This window comes from Macaca thibetana, chromosome 13, assembly GCF_024542745.1.
Source record: "Macaca thibetana thibetana isolate TM-01 chromosome 13, ASM2454274v1, whole genome shotgun sequence".
NCBI lineage: Eukaryota > Metazoa > Chordata > Mammalia > Primates > Cercopithecidae > Macaca > Macaca thibetana.
Window position 1 is genome coordinate 82,610,929 of NC_065590.1, and position 19,817 is coordinate 82,630,745.

The window sequence follows — 19,817 nt, forward strand, 5'->3', positions numbered from 1 at the left end:
TCAGAGTAATAATTTCATCAGCTAAAAAAGTTAATTCCTACTTTGTCTTCTTATAATAATTTTGAATGAATGTTTTCCTGTCATTTTTTGATTTCTTTTGACAATAAGAAATTCACATCCATCATACGTACTAGCTCCCCTCACCAGTTACATGTGTATGTATTTGCTCAGAGAGTAGTTTCCATTCTAGTTTCAACAGCCAATGTGTTTCATATATTATAATTCTACAAAATTATGCGCTTGTTCCATGAATAAAAATAATTAAAAGCAAAAGTCTGAAGTAATAAAGTACTTGTATAATGTGGAAGGGAAATAAAGAATTTAGATTCAGAGGGAGAAGTTGCTAATAGGAGAGTTGAAAGTATTTAGCATTTATTATTATTAGTGTCTATTCATTATAGGAATGAAGTATGGGAAGAGGTAAAAGCAAAACGTACATATTTGAGTATCATCTCTATAGAGATAAAAAGTGAAGCAACGAGAATACGTGATATTTCTGGGGCTGTAAAAGAAGTGAATTTTAAGACTATTCTTACATTAGCAGTAGGTAGAGGGAATTATGGTTAATACAAAAACAGGAGGAAGTGGGGTAATACCACAAAACATATAAAGGAATTAGAAAATAAAGAGACCTATGCAAGTCTGAGTAGTTAAGAAGATTTCATCAGAGAGGAGAGCCTTTAGGAAAGATAAGGAAAGGATAATTTGTTTTATATATCCTTACATAAATAAATATACATACATACATATGTCTTTAAACATTCATGTAGGAGAGAAAGCATTTAAAGTAATGAGGATGCTTGGAAACAAGACATTTATATTAAGAATGCAGGAAGTAAAGATTAGATAGAAAATGCAGGGGTGAAAATTACATAGTAATTACAAAGTCATTCAAATTTAAAAGTTCTTCACATTACAAAGTTTGACAGTTAAAATAGTAATTCTCTTAGAATGTTTATATAAATAATTTAAATATTTTTATTCAGAAAACTGCAGAAAATCACGTACTGCAATAAACTGTGGGATCTTTCACTCAAAAGTAAAATTCTATGGTATACATATAGATAACACTAGCTAGCCAAGTAAATCTAATATTAATATTTTATTTTCCCAGTTAGGCCTGACCACCACAGAAATAAAAGGCAAAGCTATACACAATAAGCTTCAAGTTTTCCATCTCACTGCTCAGAATGCCTTCATGAAAATTTCTTATGTTCATTATTCACTTTTGATTCTGAAACAGTAACAACTGTCAAATGGTTATCATGATAAAATTGTAAGAAGTTCTTTGTTTTATAATTTATTAACTGGATATAAGGCATTAAAAAAAAAAAAAAAGAAAAAACCAAATTGGCTACAACAAAGATTTTAATCATTTTCTAAGTCAATGACGACACCTACCTCCAAAAGAAGAGGTCCCAAGGATTCCTTTTCTATCACTCCTTGACTACTTGATGAGATGTCTGATTTCTGTACATCGTCATCAGTTGTTGATTTCTCTATAATAAAGAAACTTAAAAAAATCACATATCTTTGAAAAGAGCTCGTTTTCATAAAGTCAAGTTTATGAAGACACAGATTCACCAACTGTCAAATTCAAATAACATTTAGTCAGTATCTAGGCACTTTCACACTAATCTTAATTATACTTATTTTATGGATTATAAAATGGAACATCACAAAGGTTAAGTAATGTGCCTGAAAACATAACTAATACATGGTAGCATGAAGATTTGAATACTACATCCAGTGTTTCAACAATGAGAATATGGTATTATATTATTGAGCATAAAAATTCATATTTTCACTTTAAAACAGGAAGTATTTTGGGTTGGGTGCAGTGCCCCAAGCCTGTAATCTCAGTGCTTTGGGAGGCAGAGGTGGGAGGACTGCATGAGGCCAGGAGTTTGAGAACAGCCTGGGCAACATAGTGAGACTCTTATCTTTACAAAAAATTTTAAAACTTAGCTAGGTGTGGTGGTGCATGCTTGTAATCCTACCTACTCCGGAGGGTGAGGTAGGAGGATTGCTTGAGCCCAAGTGTTTGAGGCAGCAGTGCGCTATAATTGTGCCACTGCACTCCAGCCTGGGTGTCAGGATGAGACCATGTCTCAAAAAAAAGGAGGATTTCAAGTATTCCAAAAAATACAGAAAATTATACAGCGCATATTAATATAGCCACCATTCGGTTTTCACAGATGTTAACATCATTTGCTCCATATTTTTCCTTTTTAAATAAATACATGTTGCAAATACAGTGAAAGGCCTGCCCTCCCTCCTCTGTGCCTTTTTTCAGAAGCAACCATTACTCTGAGATTGCCATAATCATTCTAAGCATGTTTTTATACTTTCACTCCATATGTATGATTTCATAAAAATATATTATTGTTTTATATATATAAACATACATATAAACAATATATTATTGTTTCATGTTTTAAAGTTTACATAAATGTGTAGTTATATATACCATTAGTCCTCCCCATCCATGGATTCTACTGACCATAGATCAAAAATATTTGAGAAAAAATTGTGTCTGTGCTGAATACATATAGATTTTTTTTCATCTTTTCATCATTATTCCTTAAACAATACAGTACAACTATTTACATAGCCTTTACATTGTCGTAGGTATCATAATAGGTAATCTAGAGATTATTTAAAAGTACATGGGCCAGGCGAGGTGGCTCACATCTGTAATCCCAGCACTTTGGGAGGCTAAGGCAGGCAGATCTTTTGAGATCAGGAGTTGGAGACCAGCCTGGCCAACATGGTGAAATCCTCCCTCTAACAAAAATATAAAAATTAGCTGGGTGTGGTGGCACATGTCTGTAATCTCAGCTACTCAGGAGGCTGAGGTACAATAATTGCTTGGACCTAGGAGGCAGAGGTTGCAGTGAGCCGAGATCCCGCAACTGCACTCCAGCCTGGGCGACAAAGTGAAAGTTTGTCTCAAAAAAAAAAAAAAAAAAAGTACATGGGAGGATCAATTATATGCAAAAATTATTACATTTTATCTTATTTTTAAATTTTGTTTGTTTTATTTTAAGAGACAGGGATTTTGCTATGTTGCCCAGGCTAGCCCTAAACTCCTAAGCTCAAGCAATCCTCTAGCCTCAGACTTCCAGGTAGCTGGGATTACAGACATGCCCCATTGCCCCTGGCTAGTACACCATTTTATATCAGGGACTTGAGCATACTCAGATTTTAGTATCAGTGGGAGGTCATGAAAGCAACCCCCCACACATACCAAGGGACAACTGTACAAACTTTTTCAACTTACTTTTTCCACTCAGTATTATGTTTGAGATTTAACCACATTGATACATGTAGGTCTGATTCATTCATTTTAACTGCTGTTAAGAGTATTACATTATATAAATAATCCATAGTAGATTTCTATTCCCCTACTGGTAGGTCTTTTGATAACTACAGTCCTATAATAAACTATTTTTGATATTTCCTCTTTTGTACATGTGTCAGTTTTTTCAGGATAAATACTAGAAGTGAAATTGCAGGATCATAAGGTCTGTATAACTTATATTACTAGGTATTGACAAACTGCTCTCCAAAGAGGTTGTAACATTGGTTTGGCTCTTCTGCATCCTTGCTGAAAACAATATTATAGTTTTTAATTTTTGCAAACCTATGGTATGTTATCTCACATCATACTTATAATAACGGCTTTCTTGAGCTATAATTTACACAACATACAATTAACTCATTTAAGGCACACAATTCAATGATTTTTAGTATATTCACAGAGTTGTGCAACTACCATCACAATTTTAGAATATTCTCATCACCTCCCAAAAAACTCCATTCCCATTACCAGTCACTCCCCATTTTTCCAATACCCCTAAGCCTGAGATATCTACCAATTTATTTTTTGTCTCAATGAATTTGCCTTCTTTGGACATTTCCTATAAATGGAATCATACAACATGTGGTCATATGTGACTGGGCTGCTTCTTTCGCTTAGCATGTTTTCAGAGTTCAACCATGTTGAATTATTTATCAGTACTTTATTCCTTTTTATTGCCTAATGATAGTCCTTCATAGGGGTATATGTCCTTTTATAGGACATATGGGTAGTTTCTACTTTCACCCATATGATGGACATATGGGTAGTTTCTACTTTTTAGCAATTTGTGATAATGTTGTTGTGAACATTCATGTACAAATTTTTGTATGGACATGTGTTCATTTCTCTTGGGGATACACCTAGAAGTGGAATTATTGGGTCATATGATGGCTAACTCTATGTTCAACCCTAAACTCTCCTCCAGTTGAGAAACTGTTGGACTGTTTTCCAATGTGGCTCTATCATTTTTCCATTCTCATTAGAAGTATGTGAGGCTTTCAATTTCTCACCCACACTTGTTACTACCATTTTTTGTTTTTTTCCTAAGACACTCCTCACTCTGTTGCCCAGGATGGAGTGCAGTGGCACAATCATAGCTCACTGCAACCTCAAACTCCTGGGCTCAAGCAATCCTCCCACCTCGGCCTCCCAAATAGTTGGGACTACAGGGATGCACCATGGTGCCTGGGTAATTTTTAATTTTTTTGTAGAGACAGGGTCTCGCTATGTTGCCCAGACTGGTCTCAAACTCCTAGGCTCAAGCGATCTTCTCACCTTGGCCTCCCAAAGTGCCGGGATTATAGGCGTGAGCCACAGCACCCAGCCTTATCTGTCTTTTTGATTACAGCCATCTGAGTGTGAAATGGTATGTGACTGTGATTCTAGTTTGCATTCCCCTAATGGCTAATGATATTGGGCATCTTTTTCATGTGCTTGTTGGCCATTTGTACATTTTCTTTGGAGAAATGTCTATTCAGGGTCTTTGTTTATTTTTAAATTATGTTATCTTTTTATTATTATGGTGCAGGAGTTTCTCATTTTAAGATACATTTCCTTCATCATTTCATGTGTTTTATTACATGAGGGTAAGAAAGGCTTTTGTTTGTAAACAAGTTCTAAAAAACAAACTATGAAGTTCAAGCAGATTAAATAATTTTGTGTGAAGTTCAAAACATCTAACATTTTAGGGAAAACCTAAGGTAGGAACGGCTCGTGACTAGTTTCTGGTCTAAGGGAACGTGAACATTAGTGACATGCAATTTCTGGGTCTTATCTGTAATGGAAAAGAAGCATGCCTTCTTGTTTTTTTCTTTCTCCTTCTTGTTAGCTGGGACATGGACAAGGGGGCCATGTCTAACCACATGGATAATGGCAATACCCTAGGAATGGCAGAGCAAAACAGATGGAAGGAGTCAATCCCTGACACCTTCCTAGACCATCTTTTTAAAACCATTGTATTTTGGGTGTGTTGTTATACTAGCCTAGCCTATATCCTAATACGCTTCATACTTCTTAGTAACATGCTAATTTGCTACAACCTGATTTTGTCCACGTTAGACAGAATCTATTGACATGCTATCATGAAAGGTAAAGAATTTAAGTTATTTACACCAACCTGCTACACAAAGTACCCCTCCTCTCTTACTTTCAGTATAGTTTTAACAATTTTTTGAGTAACCAATATTTAATATATATGTTACTATGGTCATATAAACATACTTTATAAGGGAGCCAAGGTGTGTGTTATAATTTACACTTCTTTTCTTATATTGTTTCAGATGTTATGTATAGTTTAATTCAACCCTAAGCTCCCCTCCAAAGCTGAAAAATTCACCTCGATTCAGTCAGTTAGCAGATACTCTTATGCATTCCTTTTTTCCTATGGAAATGTTCCCTAGAGTCCTCTATCCACCTGCTGCAACTAGGACTGGCTATTTTCTAGGTTGCTGCGCAACTGTAATCCTGGGTCTCCTTTTACCTTTCTTTGTGTTAAGATTCCATGGTTTCCCTGGGTTAAGATCCTATGCCCTTCTTTCTAGCATTACTATCTTGGATTGGATAGAGATTTCTGAAACAGGTATAACTGGAGGTAATACCTTTGAGACTCTGAAAGTCTGAACATGTCTATTTGGCACTCATAACTTCAACTGGATGAACACAGAACTCTGGGTCTAGAATTTTAGTTTTCAATGTTGTTATTTAGACATCTGAACCTATTCTGAAAGCAATCTAGTATGTGTGAGACCTGTTTTTTCTTCTCTCTTGTTTTTCTCCCTGGTGTTCTGAAATGTTACTAAATTGTGCATTGGTATAAGTTACTTTATCTTTCTTTTTCAACAACTGTGCTGGGCACTACATGAGGGCTTTCAATCTGGAAACTAATATTCTTCTAGTTCTGAGAACATTATTTTTGCATTATTTCTCTTATCATTTCTTCCCTTCTATTTGTTCTCTTTTTTTTCTGGGATTAATCATATGTTAGACTTCCTGAACTAATCCTATAAGTTTCTTATTTTTTCTCTCATTTTCCATTGCTTATTATTTAAGAGATTTCTTCAATTCTCATTCCTTCATCCATTCATTCAACAAACATGCATTGAAAGCCTACTATGTACCCAAGTGCTGTTCTAGGTACTGAGGATATAGTCGTGAACAAACAAAAATCCTTTCCCTCATGGAACTCTAGTGGGGGCAGGCAAATAATATATAAAATATGTCATATGTCAGATGTAAACAGTACTGTGGGGAAAATAAAGAAGGTGTAAAAAGATGCATAGATTTTGTTTTCTAGTTTTTAAAATATTTCAAATAGTTTAGTTAGGAACAACTTTACTCAGAAGACATATTTGAGCAAAGACATGAAAAGGGTGAATAAAGCATGTGGATATCTAGAGACAGAGCATTCCAGACAGAGGGAACAGCAAGCGTAAATAGCGGGGGCAGGGTGTGCCTGCAACTGGTCAGGGCACAGAGTGTGAGGAGGCAAAGAGTAGAAACAGGTAAAATTTTTATCAGCTATCCTGTTTTTAAGTTCCAAAAGCTATTTCTTCTTTTGAATATTTCATTTTATAGGACTTATTCTCATTTTTTGATGAAATATCTTCCCTCATGTCTCTGAGGGACTGGTATCTTTTTAAGTTTTCTTCAGCTCCCTGCATTGTTTCGGCTTCCTCTGAGTTTCCTTTTTTCTGTTTATTTGCTTGGTTTGCTCTCTTTTATATTACAGGCTTTCCTCCAATATCTGGCTTTTTGTTCACATTAAACAGAACATGCAGTTATGTGAGGAGTGGGGGCAAGATAAGGAATGAATTTTTTCATTTGAGGATCATCCCCACGTGACTTCACCTTCCAACTGCTCAGTTTACCCACAGGAATCCTGCCACCCCCAATTTAGGAAGCAGGAGCCAGGCTGTTAGTGTTAGCCAGGCGTCTTGCCAGTGCTCCCCTCTGCAGTTTTACAGTATGGTTTCTCCCGTTGCTAAATCAGTTGTCACTAGACTATCCATTTTCCAGTTTCTAAAATCTTAAAATTATAAAACTTTAATGTTAATAATCTGAAGTTCTTTGGGGTCAGTCCTTCTGTTTATTATTTGTGTTGTTACTCTAGATTATTTCCTCATATGTTAAATAACTTTGCAGTGTAAAATCACCCTCAGAAGCACTTGTTCTGTGGCACTCCCATGGGGCCAGCTTGTGGGATTGTTTCTTCAAAGTGCTTTGCCTTTCTTTCTGGTAGGCAACCAAGGAGGTTTGATGGTATGGGGTTCCTAGTAAATACAGGTAGTAAAAATATGAACCTTAAAAATACACCAGCCGGGCCAACATGGTGAAACCCCGTCTCTACTAAAAATACAAAAATTAGCTGGGCATAGGGGCACGCACTTGTAATCCTAGCTGCTCGGGAGGCTGGGGCAGGAGAACTGCTTGAACCCGGGAGGCAGAGGTTGCAGTGAGCCGAGATCACACCACTGCTCTCCAGCCTGGGTGACAGAGTGAGACTCCATCTCAAAATAAATAAAAAAAATAAAATTAAATTTAAAAAAATAAAATAAAATAAAAAATTTTAAAAAATCAGGGTTTTTGGAGAGAAGAGCCCAAGTAGAGACAAACTTCCTCATAAAGCTGGAGAGATTTTTCCCTTCATGGAGCTACTGTCCTAAAGAACTCTATGCCAGGGCCTCAGGTCCAACTCCACAACTTGTGTCTTCTGACTCAATCTCTTATGATACTGAGTCCCATAATCTAAAGCAACCAGCTTTTGAGTTAACTTAATAAGACACTTTGTTATAACAAGAAGATTCTCAGGTTCTCTTTCTAAAATAAACAGCATTTTAACAAAGACATTTATTTATATATAATGTTCAATGTAATTTCTTAATAAAAAAGTAGGCTGGGCACGGTGGTGCACGCCTGTAATCCCAGCACTTTGGGAGGCCGAGGCGGGTGGATCACGAGGTCAGGAGATCGAGACCATCCTGGCCAACACAGTGAAACCCCATCTCTACTAAAAAAAATACAAAAAAATTAGCCAGGTGTAGTGGCGGGCGCCTGTAGTCCCAGCTACTTGGGAAGCTTAGGTAGGAAAATAGCGTGAACCTGGCAGGCAGAGGCTGCAGTGAGCTGAGATCGTGCCACTGCACTCCAGCCCGGGTGACAGAGTGGGACTCTGTTTCAAAAAAAAATAAAAAAAATAATAATAATAAAGCAAAATGACATATTATAAATTTCTTAATAACAAAGCACACGGCCATGGGTTTTTTTTTGTTTGTTTTTTACCTTGTTCCATTCTCTTCATTAGCTGTATCTGATCGACTGTTTTCTTCAAAATCTTGCATTTGTCTGGTTTTACACTCAAGCTGTCAATGTCACTAATGTTGGCAGACAGTAACTCAGCTAGTTCTTCTAAATATTTATTTTCTTGCTCCCTGCGCCTCTTTTCAGTGCTGTCACACAAAGAAAATCCAGTTAGTGTACATTTGTATCACCATATATCCTTCTCTGATCAAGTATCTATGCTTACACATTTAGTGAGATCTTTATTTTTGTTGAAAATATAAAACCAGATTTAGAAAGTGATATAAATTCACATCTAAAAAATGGACACTACCAAATACCAAAGTTTAGAAAACAATTCTGGCTAAAATATATAAAGTAAATTGACTGCTATAACAGATATATCTCCCCAATCATATATACACCTTAAATATTTTCAAATAACTAACAATTACTAGATATTAAAAGCAAACATACAATAAATACACTAGTTGCATTTGGAACTACTTTATATTATGAATAACTCCTTGAAATAGAAAAATCTCAATTTTCAAATAACTGGTATACATTAAGCAGGGAAAACGATACTAGAATTCAAAAGTTACAGTTAGAAATCCGGTAACTCTGATAAACTTTTAATTCTTATGATTAAACCATTAGTTGATCCTCATCAAAAAAGTATCCATTCAAAAGCAAAATAAGAAGGATAATAACAGAGATGAAGGTACAGTGAACAATGTATTCTGTATACAGCTGTGTCCTAAAAAGACAGAAAAAAAACTATTTGTAAGTTCCTATAAATGCAATAAACAAAGTCAAACAATTTATCTTAAAGCAAAATAATGAGAACAAGGAATAACAGCGCATACAGGTAGCACCTTTTTAAAAAAGTATACCAAATGTACTCAATGACTATGATTCTGTTTTGCCTTTCAGTCTTTAGCCCTGGTTTATTTAGCCAAGTCATCAGGTAACTTGTTTTGTAACACATATAAAGACAGTTAAGTATGACTTTGAAATTTTGTTATTATCAAACTAATATAATAGGAGAACCGGTCACAAGTAGCTCTTTGTTTTATAAGCAGCAATCAAAATCATTTGGCTAGATAGAAAAGTAATAGAAAAAAGAGGAGAGAAGAGGGGAAGATCGGCTGCTATAAAGCTCATAACTGGCAACAATTAAGATACCATTTACTTTTCTTTCTTTTTTTTTTTTGAGACGGAATCTCACTCTGTCGCCAGGCTGCAGTGCAGTCTCGGCTCACTGCAACCTCTGCCTCTCGGGTTCAAGCAATTCTTCTGCCTTAGCCTCCTGTGTAGCTGGGACTATAGGCACATGCCACCATGCCTAGCTAATTTTTGTGTTTTAGTAGAGCCAGGGTTTCACCATGTTGGCCAGGATGGTCTCGATCTTTTGACCTCATGATCCGCCCATCTCAGCCTCCCAAAGTGTTGGGATTACAGGTGTGAGCTACCAAGCCCAGCCCCATTTACCTTTCTTAATAATATTAAAGACTATAAAAACAACAGCACAAAATAATATAGTAAGTTGAAAAGAATCAACTAATCAAATGTATTTACCTACACAAAACAAAATATTACAAATGCCAAAACAAAACCAAATTTTAAAACTGCAACCGTCACATTTCTGTCTTTCATCTTTTAAGTCTTTCATTATTGAGGAATTTTCCCAATTGTAGTTATTAAAATTGTATCTTATAACTCCCATAACAAGAAAATGGAGCAAGATATTTTGACAAATTACACACCAAGGCATGAATAAAATGAGTAACATACATTTTGATACATACAAGGTTTTAGAGAACCTCAGCTCTGCAACCGGACAGTGTTTGAAGACATCTACTTCTACCTTAGAGAAACTAACTGATATAAGGTCTATTTAGTAAATTCAGTCTAAAGTTATGATCTATTTAAATCCATGGATCTAAATTTCAACATTTAGAGTAAACTGGACTCTCTTGGTGGAACTCTCAAATATGTTTTTGATGGTAAGTTTTGTGTAAAACCAAAGAACTTGAAGACAGTATACAGAAAAAGAAAAAAGTGATAGAACAGGCAGGACACGCAGACAGAGAGGGGATAGAGAAAGCAAGAAGCTAAAAGTAATGAACTGGCAAGGTGTCTATAAAATGACTAGAGATTAAGACTACAAAAACTCACCATGAAATGAAGTAACCAATAAGCAAGGAGATAAAATGAGAGCAGATATGTTCAAAGCCAAAAGTGGAGATGGCAAAAAAAAAAAAAGTCTACCTTAATGGAAAAGAAGTCTTCCTTTATTACTCTGGGTCAACTATATTTCTCTCTTTACGAATCCTTTTTATTACCATTTATATTGCAGACCTCCTAGTTAATGCTATTCTGAGTTAATATCTCATGTGTGTACCGTTTTTCCTTCAACAAACTAGCTAACTCAACAAATACTCCTATACTTATTATATGCCAGATAATCATGTACTGTGTCTGGAGGATCCAAAAATAAATTAGATGCAGCTCCCAATTAGTTGGAAAACAAAGAAAACAGGCCATTACAATACTATGCAGCAAGACTAGAATACTACAGAAGTACACCTAGACCTAGAGAACAAGATGCATGAACTTAGTGGTAGGGAGAGGCTGGCTTCCTGAAAGAAAAAACCAGCTTTTTCAAAGGTATAAAGTAAGAGTGAAAATACCAAGTTAAAGAATCTATAAGTAGTTCAGTATAGCTAAACTATAGATAAGAAACAAAAGGGCAAAAGATGTGGTCCAGATCAGATCACAGGGATCTTGCACGCCATGATAAAAAGCATGGTATACTACTTAAAAGCACAGGTTCAGCTGGGTACAGCAGCTTACACCTGTAATCCCAGAACTTTAGGAGACAGAGGCAGGAGGAATGCTTGAGGCTAGGAGTTCAAGACCAGCCTGGGTAACACAACAAGACCCTGTCTCAAAAAAAATAAATAAATAAAAATTAGCCAGGCATGCTGGTATGCGCTAATCGGGAGGCTGAGGCAGGAGGATTGCTTGAGCCCAGGAGTTGGAGGCTGCAGTGAGCTATGATTGTGCTGCTCCACTCCAGCCTGGGCAATAGAATGAGATCCTGTGCCTTAACAACAACAACAAAAAATGCACAGGCCCAAACTTCCTGTCATTTACTAGCCATCCAACCCCGAGCAAGTCACTTAGTGGAAAGTTAACTTTTCTAAGCTTCGATTTTCTTATCTGTAAAACTAGGATAATGACATTACTTCCCAGAGTTTTGTATAAAAAAGAGAATACATGTAAAATGCTTGGCAGAGTTCCTGGCATATACTTTTAGCTCAGTAAATGTTATCTATTATCATCGTTTTGATTATGATTATTTATTTTCAGGGACACGGGGAGCCCAGAAATTTAAAAAGCAGAATGAGTGCCATGACCAGATTTGTAAGCTCCCTAAAGACAGAAACGTCTCACATTTCACTTGTATCCTTAAAATATCATGCAAATGGTGCTGGCTGAAGAGCGGGCACTTAATGTGTACTTGAGTTGAATTGGAAATGCTCAACAAGCACAAACACAGCTACCTATAATTTTGAGATTAACGTTTTAATCCTCATTCTCCTAGAAGCATGAATGAATGGAGAAGAGGTAACAGGAGGGAGATACGAGATATCTCACCCCACCAGACAATTGCTGAGAAACTCTCCTGTTCAAGGATCTGTACACAATGCTGGCAATACCCTGATGTCTAACAGATGCTCTTTATGATTAATGAATTCACTTCTGTTTGGGGAGACAGAAACATTACAAGGTGATATTCATACATAAACTCAGTTTCAATATTATAAATTTTTAGTTTACCATATCAAATACATCGTTTTGTTAAAACTGAAGCACATATTTGAGTTACAAACCTCAAGGAGATGGTACTTTCAAATATTTTTAAAGCAAATGTGAAGATAATTATCTTTAAGATATCTAAAGAAGAGAAGATACGAAACTTTTATATTTGTAATGATGTTATATACACAAAAACATCAGAGCATCTACAGATAAACCATTAGAACATGTAAGAAGATTCAGCACAATGGATGGATTTGAAGAATAACCAAGAAGAACAACTTGTTCCATCACATATCAAGGCAACTATAAAAAAGCTCAGACAAGATCTCTATATATACAGGAACTTGATTTGTAATAAAGGTAACAGAACAAAAACAGTCAAGGGTAGTGTATAACTGGGAAAAACAATAAATAAAATTAGGTCCCTACATTACACCATGCACAAAAATAAATTTCAGATTAATTAAAACCTTAAACGTGTATTAGAAGAAAACATTACAAAAATATATTTAAAACCTTAGAGTAGAAGAAAATTATTAAACAAGACCCTAAAAAGCTTGACACATGAAAACCTATGGCTCTGTATGTCAAGAGACACCATAAATAATGTTAACCAACAGGCTGGGAGAAGATACTTGCATCAATTATAAGCAAGAAAAGGTTAGTAACCAGAAAATTTAAAATAAGTCTTAGAAATAAAAAAGAAAAGAACAAACAACCCAGCAGGAACATGGGCAAAAGATACAACCAACCAAGAAATTCACAAAGGAGGAAAATATAAATGAGTAAAAGACCAAAAAAAGATGATCAGTTTATCTAATTATCATGGAAATGCCCCTAAAACTATAACCCCACACCCATTAGATTGGCAAAGTACTAAAATGAGAAGAGAACAGTGTTAGTAAGAATGTGGGAAAAAAGGAATTCTCAATGCCTGTTATTTGAAAAACAATGTGGTACTTACCTAGTGAACATAAAAATTTATACAGATATTAAAGAAACTCTTTTTTTTTTTGAGCCGGAGTTTTGCTCGTTGCCCAGGCCGGAGCGCAGTAGCACTGTTATCGGCTTACTGCAACCTCCACCTCCCATGTTCAAGCAATTCTCCTGCCTCAGCCTTCTGAATAGCTGGGATTACAGGTGCCTGCCACCATACTTGGCTAATTTTTTTTTTTTTTTTTAGTAGAGATGGGTTTTTACCATGTTGGCCAGGCTGGTCTCAAACTCCTGACCTCAGGTGATCCACCTTCCTTGGCCTTCCAAAGTGCTGAGATTACAGGAGTGAACCACTGTGCCTGACCAAAGAAACTCTTATGTATAAAATAAGAGATACGTGTGAGGATGTTTGCTGCAGGGCTGGCTGTAACATCGAAAATTTATAACAGGGCTGTTTATCTCTAGGGAATACATTTGTAGAAAAATAATATTTTTCAAACGTGGTATATTCATGTAATGCAATACTAATCAAAAGTTAATAGGACTGAATATATCTATGCATATTTAAACCTCAAAATTCATGTTGAAAAAGTACACTATAGAAAATACACGGCCGGGCGTGGTGGCTCAAGCCTGTAATCCCAGCACTTTGGGAGGCCGAGACGGGCAGATCATGAGGTCAGGAGATCAAGATCATCCTGGCTAACAGGGTGAAACCCCGTCTCTACTAAAAAAAATACAAAAAACTAGCCGGGCGTGGTGGCGGGCGCCTGTAGTCCCTGCTACTCGGGAGGCTGAGGCGGGAGAATGGCGTAAACCCGGGAGGTGGAGCTTGCAGTGAGCCGAGATTGCGCCACTGCACTCCAGCCTGGGCGACCGAGCGAGATGCCATCTCAAAAAAAAAAAAAGAAAATATATACAGTATCATATAAATTATGTAAATTTAACGTTCTATATTGCTCAGATACCTGTGTGTGTATATATATAAAATACCCACATGATTATTAAAAATAGATTAAAATACTGCAGACAAATCAATATTGTATTACTTTTAAAGAGGATTATGCAAATATGATAAAATAGTAACAAAATAATAATGTGAATATTATCAATTACCTTGTGTTGGATATAGTTTCTTAGTCTATATTCTTTTACATATTTAAAAAATTTCCCCAAACAAAAAATTAAATGTAAAAGATAGTTACTTATTCTTAACTTTAACGACTGACTTTATATACAGATAAAAACAAGAGCATTAATTTTTGACAACACACTTCTAGATCGTATCTTGATCTCAACATTCCTCCCAGCATCTGGACACTTACTTGTGATTATGAATACTCAGGTTATTGTCTCTCTCTGACAGCTCTCCGAGCTGAGTAAGATAAATGGTCACTTTTCTTTCTCAAGCCTGGAGCCTTGGCATTCTCCTGTTAAAATCCTCCCTTTTTTCCTCCCATGAGAAAGCAGCATGTAACCCAAGGACAGAAGAGTCTTCTGTAGCTTTATTCTCTAGATCAGTGATTATCAACGAGAGGTGATTTTGCTTTCCCTGGCCCCAGGGGACATTTGGCAATGTTTGGAGATATTTTTGGTTGTCACAACTAAGATGCTATTGACATTTGGTGTATAGAAGCAGGGATAATGCTAAACACCCTACAAAATACAGGACAGCTCCCCTACAACAAAAAATTTTCTGATGCAAAATGTCAATAGTGTGGAGTTCGAAAAACTTTCCTCTAAATCCTAGAAGATGAGTGGAATAAAATTTCCACTCAATGTAGGAAGCTACTCTCAGGTAGGAAGTTAGCTGCTCTTTTAATCTAATATTAAATGAGCAGCTAGGGAATGTATTTGCATAAAAACATCTTTTTCAAATGTGGTATATTCATGTAATGCAATACTAATCAAAAGTTAACAGGACTGAATATAACTATGCATATTTAAATCTATCTGGCATTTGAGGTTTCTTCTCTATCTGGCATTTGTGAGGGTCTCCTTAGCATTAGATTTCTTTTAGCCTGTTTAAGGTGGTCATATTTCTTATAACCAAATATTTAACTACACAATAATAATTTTTTTAAAGTCTGATATTTCTTAGTTCCATTAATGCCATAATGTTCTAAGACAGCAATTAAAGGTATATAATAGATTTATTTATTCATTTGACAAATCTTTACTGTGTTCTTACTACATATAAGCCACACACTGTGTTAGGAACTAAAGATACAATGATGAGCAAGAACAGACAAGGTCCTTTACCAAGTGGCAGCTTAGAGTCTAGCAGGGAAGCCAGAAATTCATGAAATAATCACACTAGTAAAAATCTGCAATTATGGATCATGGCTATTAAAACATCTGAGACAGTTATATGAAAGAAGGAACTTGATCTAACAGTTATGGAAGGAAGAGAAGGCTCTCTTTAAGGATGTAATGACTAAGCTGACATCTCAAGGATGAGTAGGTGTTAACTAAAGGAAATCAAGAGGAAGCAAGCTGGATTGAGGGAGAAGCATGTGCAAAGACCCTGGGGGAAGGAAGACAACATGGTGAGTATGAAAGACTCAAAGAAAGTCACTGAACTTGGAGTAGATTAAACAAAAGCTCTGAAGTGGCAGTGAAAGTAATAAAGCAGCTCTGCCAAAAATAGACTAAGAGGAGTGTTCCTACCTTGATGCCAGTGTGTCACATGGCGATCCTTTCCTCTTATGTGAGTCTGGGTTAGCAGGGTCGGATGAACTGTCCCCGAGGCCACTCATGTTGAAAAACTTCACACCTAAACAGGAAGGACAACAGTAAGAAATCTACCCTTATGACCTTTCCAACCAAATAAAGGTAGGGAAGCTCCCCTCTGTTAGAAAATTTCTAAAAACTGTGCTATCTCAATGAATAGATAATTACAGCCATCATAAAAATATCAGGATCTATATAAAAGTACAGAGGTCATCAGACAGTGTTTCTATGCTTTCTTTTCCACATCTGTAAAATAAAATTAATAATCCTTTGTGAAATTGTTACAACCAATTAGGATGAAAACGTGGTTAGAATAATTAAACAGATACTGAGACTTTTTTTTCCAAAGAGAAAAAAATCATTTTCATGTGTAAATGTAAAAGCCGAATGTTGAACTGGAGTCAGATAAATTATTCTTTGCATTTATTTTTTAGAACCTGCTTTCAACATAATTTAAAATAACATTCACTCATAAGGTTTGGGATTTTATATTGATAGGAAGATAAATAATATATATATAATTAAGTTAAAGCGATAAACTAGATTTAGATTTTGAATTGTACTTTACGCTTTGAGTTCTATACTCCTAACCTTTTGTTTATGTAGTCAGGCAACAAAGATCAAATGTTTAGTCTATGTTAGGATCTTGGTATAGATCCCAGAGAACACAAAGTCATTCCCCCTAGCACGCCAGCCAGGTCTCTCACATGTTGCACCAGTTAGTGACTGCACTTAAAGATCCCTGCTGATCTGTCCCTCATCAATCATTATTCTCCACATAATTCCTAATGAAACTCAGAGTCCTATCCTTGGCCTTAAAATCATCACTACCTTTTGGATTTTATTAGTGCCAAACAACACACTTCACCATTCTCTTTTACTCCATCTACCCTTACAAAAGGAAAGAAAACTCTCATTAAATGGGAGAACCTTTAGCTTTTCCTTAAATTCTAAATTATTAAACTACAGCACTGTATGTTAGCAGCCATACTGAGAAACTTTATTATAAAGAATGTTGAGAGTCTCTCACATGGCTTTAATTGGTATTTCTGAGTAAACCCTTTCCTCTAGTCTTAAAACTGACTCTGCTTCTAGCCCTTTTCTGAAGACCAGTAACTGTCGTATTTTTTGGTGTACAATAATCCCTAAAATTTTAATCATGAACTTATTATTTCATGCAACCAAAAAGGCACATTTTCAATTTCTCCATATTAGAAGTGCTATTTATTAAAATTTCCAACTCTTAGGATCACAATTTTACAATTTTTTATTCTTCTTTCTCTTTTACTCATTTCTAACTGGCATTCAAATCCTGCTAATTTTTCCTTAACAAGGTTGTCTCCTCCTTCTTCATTCCCAGATATGGTTATAATCCTCATGTGGAACCAAATACCTAATTGTAGATTAATGCAAGATCCTTTAATCTCCCTTCTCAATTCTAGTCATTCTCACTTCTAATCTGTCCTATAAACAGCAGCAAAAGCATCCCTGCTTAAATGTCATTTTCAAGGTCTCATTTCCCTGATAAGGAATCAACTAGATTTGCCTACTGCAACATGGTAGTTAAAAGGATGGGCTTCTGTGCTGGGAAGAAACGAGGAGAAAAGGAAACTCTTATACATTTTTAGTGGGAATGCAAATTAGTGTAGCCATTTGGAAAAGAGCATGGAGGTTCTTCAAAAAACTAAAAATAGAACTACTATATATCTGATACAGCAATCCTACAAATATGCGTATGTCCAAAGGAAATGAAATCAGTATGTTGAAGAGATATGTGCACTCCAATATTTATGTGGCAGTATTCACAATAAGCCAAGATATGAAATCAACCTAAGTGTCCATCAGCAGATATACGGATAAAGAAAATGTGGTATATATACACAATGAAATACCATACAGCCACAAAAAAGAATCACATCTTTTCATTCACGGCAACATGGACAAACTTGGAGGGCATTATGCTAGGTGAAATAAGCCAGCCACAGGACAAATACTGCATATTCTCACTCACGTGTAAACTAAAGAAGTTAACCTCATAGAAGTAGACAGCAGAATAGGTTACTAGAGGCTGGGAAGGATGTGGGGAGGAGAGGATAGCCAGAGGTTGTTTAATAGATCCAAAAGTACAGCGAAATATGAGGATTTAGTTCTAGTGTTCCATAGCATTGTAGGTAACTATAATTAACAACAATTTATTTTCAAATAGCAAAATGAGTAGATTTTGAATGTTCCCAATACGAAGAAATGAAAAATGATTGACATGAACATGCTAATTACTTTGATTTGATCACACACATTGTACACATGTATCAAAGTATCACACTGTACCCCATAAATACATTCAATTATTATGCATCAGTTAAAAATAATAAAAAAAGCAAAAACAAAACAAAACAAAACAAAACCAGCATGAGCTTTGGGGCCAGAAAAACCTTGTTTAAGTCCTGGATTAAACACTACCTGCCTGTCCTTGGGCAAAGTCTATCTATAAACCTATTTCCTTCTCATATATTTCCTGTCTCAGTTGCTACACTGCAGTCATTCTAGCCTTTTCTCTCATATCCTGCATGCAAGCAAACACTAAGGTTTGCCAGTTTTTACTTCTTTTTTTTTTTTTTTTTTTTTTTGAGACTGAGTCTCTCTCTGTCGCCCAGGCTGGAGTGCAATGGCCCGATCTCAGCTCACTACAAGTTCTGCCTCCCAGGTTCACGCCATTCTCCTGCCCCAGCCTGCCAAGTAGCTGGGACTACAGGTGCCCGCCACCATGCCTGGCTAATTTTTAGTAGAGATAGGGTTTCATCATGTTAGCCAGGATGGTCTCGATTTCCTGACCTAGTGATCCACCCGCCTTGGCCTCCCAAAGTGCTGGGATTACAGGCGTGAGCCACCGCGCCCGGCCTTTACTTCTTAAATATTTCCAAAATCTATCCTTTCTTCATATTTTCCTTTACCAAAATTTCAATCCAGGTTCTCATTTAACTCTTTTGCTGGACTACTAAAATAGTTTCCCAAATAGCTTCTCCCTGTTTCTTGTCTTGTCCTCCTTAAGTTTATCCTCTGCAGACCCACCAGAGTAGTCTACCAAGTGTATGTCTAATCATGTCAATCTCTTACTTAAAACCCTTCACTAAATCCTCAATGCCCATAGGACAACATCCAACCTCCTAAACATAATATACAAAGTTTGTATCAGCTCTCACCTATTGTGTGAGTCTATTATAGGATCTGGTGAATGAGTTACTAAATGATGGTCCAATCAAGTGTTCATAGATTACATATGCTGTGTATTATGTATTATATATTACTATATAATCTATATATAAATAAATTATGTTATATATATCATCTGTATATACAAGTATATAGATTATATATGTTAACTTTAGTTTCAACCTCAAGAAAAGACTTCAAAAATAAAGTCCTTGGTAATAATATCTCATGTTCTCAGCAAAGGTAAATATTAGACAAAAAGGTAAATATTAGCCAAAAAACTTTAAATTGATCTCAATGTGGGAGCAGACCAACTTAAATTAGCCGCAAATATTTACTGAGCTCTTACCATATGCCAACCTCTGTTCTAGGTACTAGAGATACAGCAGTGAATAAAATTTACAAAATAACTGTCCTCACTGAGTCTCATTCTATTGTGAGGGAGACAACAACACATGAAATTAAAAAG

General features: G+C 35.9%; 1 protein-coding gene across 9 annotated transcripts in view; it reads right to left on the reverse strand.

The window, feature by feature from the left end:
* Positions 1-19,817, reverse strand: part of NCOA1 (nuclear receptor coactivator 1) — a 279,136-nt gene that overhangs the window by 100,311 nt on the left and 159,008 nt on the right. For all 9 annotated transcript variants that reach the window (XM_050753579.1, XM_050753584.1, XM_050753581.1 and 6 more), the window contains 3 exons: positions 16,076-16,181; positions 8,642-8,808; positions 1,402-1,499 (listed from right to left, as the gene is read on the reverse strand). In XM_050753579.1, the coding sequence (XP_050609536.1) occupies positions 1,402-1,499; positions 8,642-8,808; positions 16,076-16,164 (354 nt within the window). In that variant the 5' untranslated portion in view covers positions 16,165-16,181. The remainder of the gene's footprint in view (positions 1-1,401; positions 1,500-8,641; positions 8,809-16,075; positions 16,182-19,817) is intronic.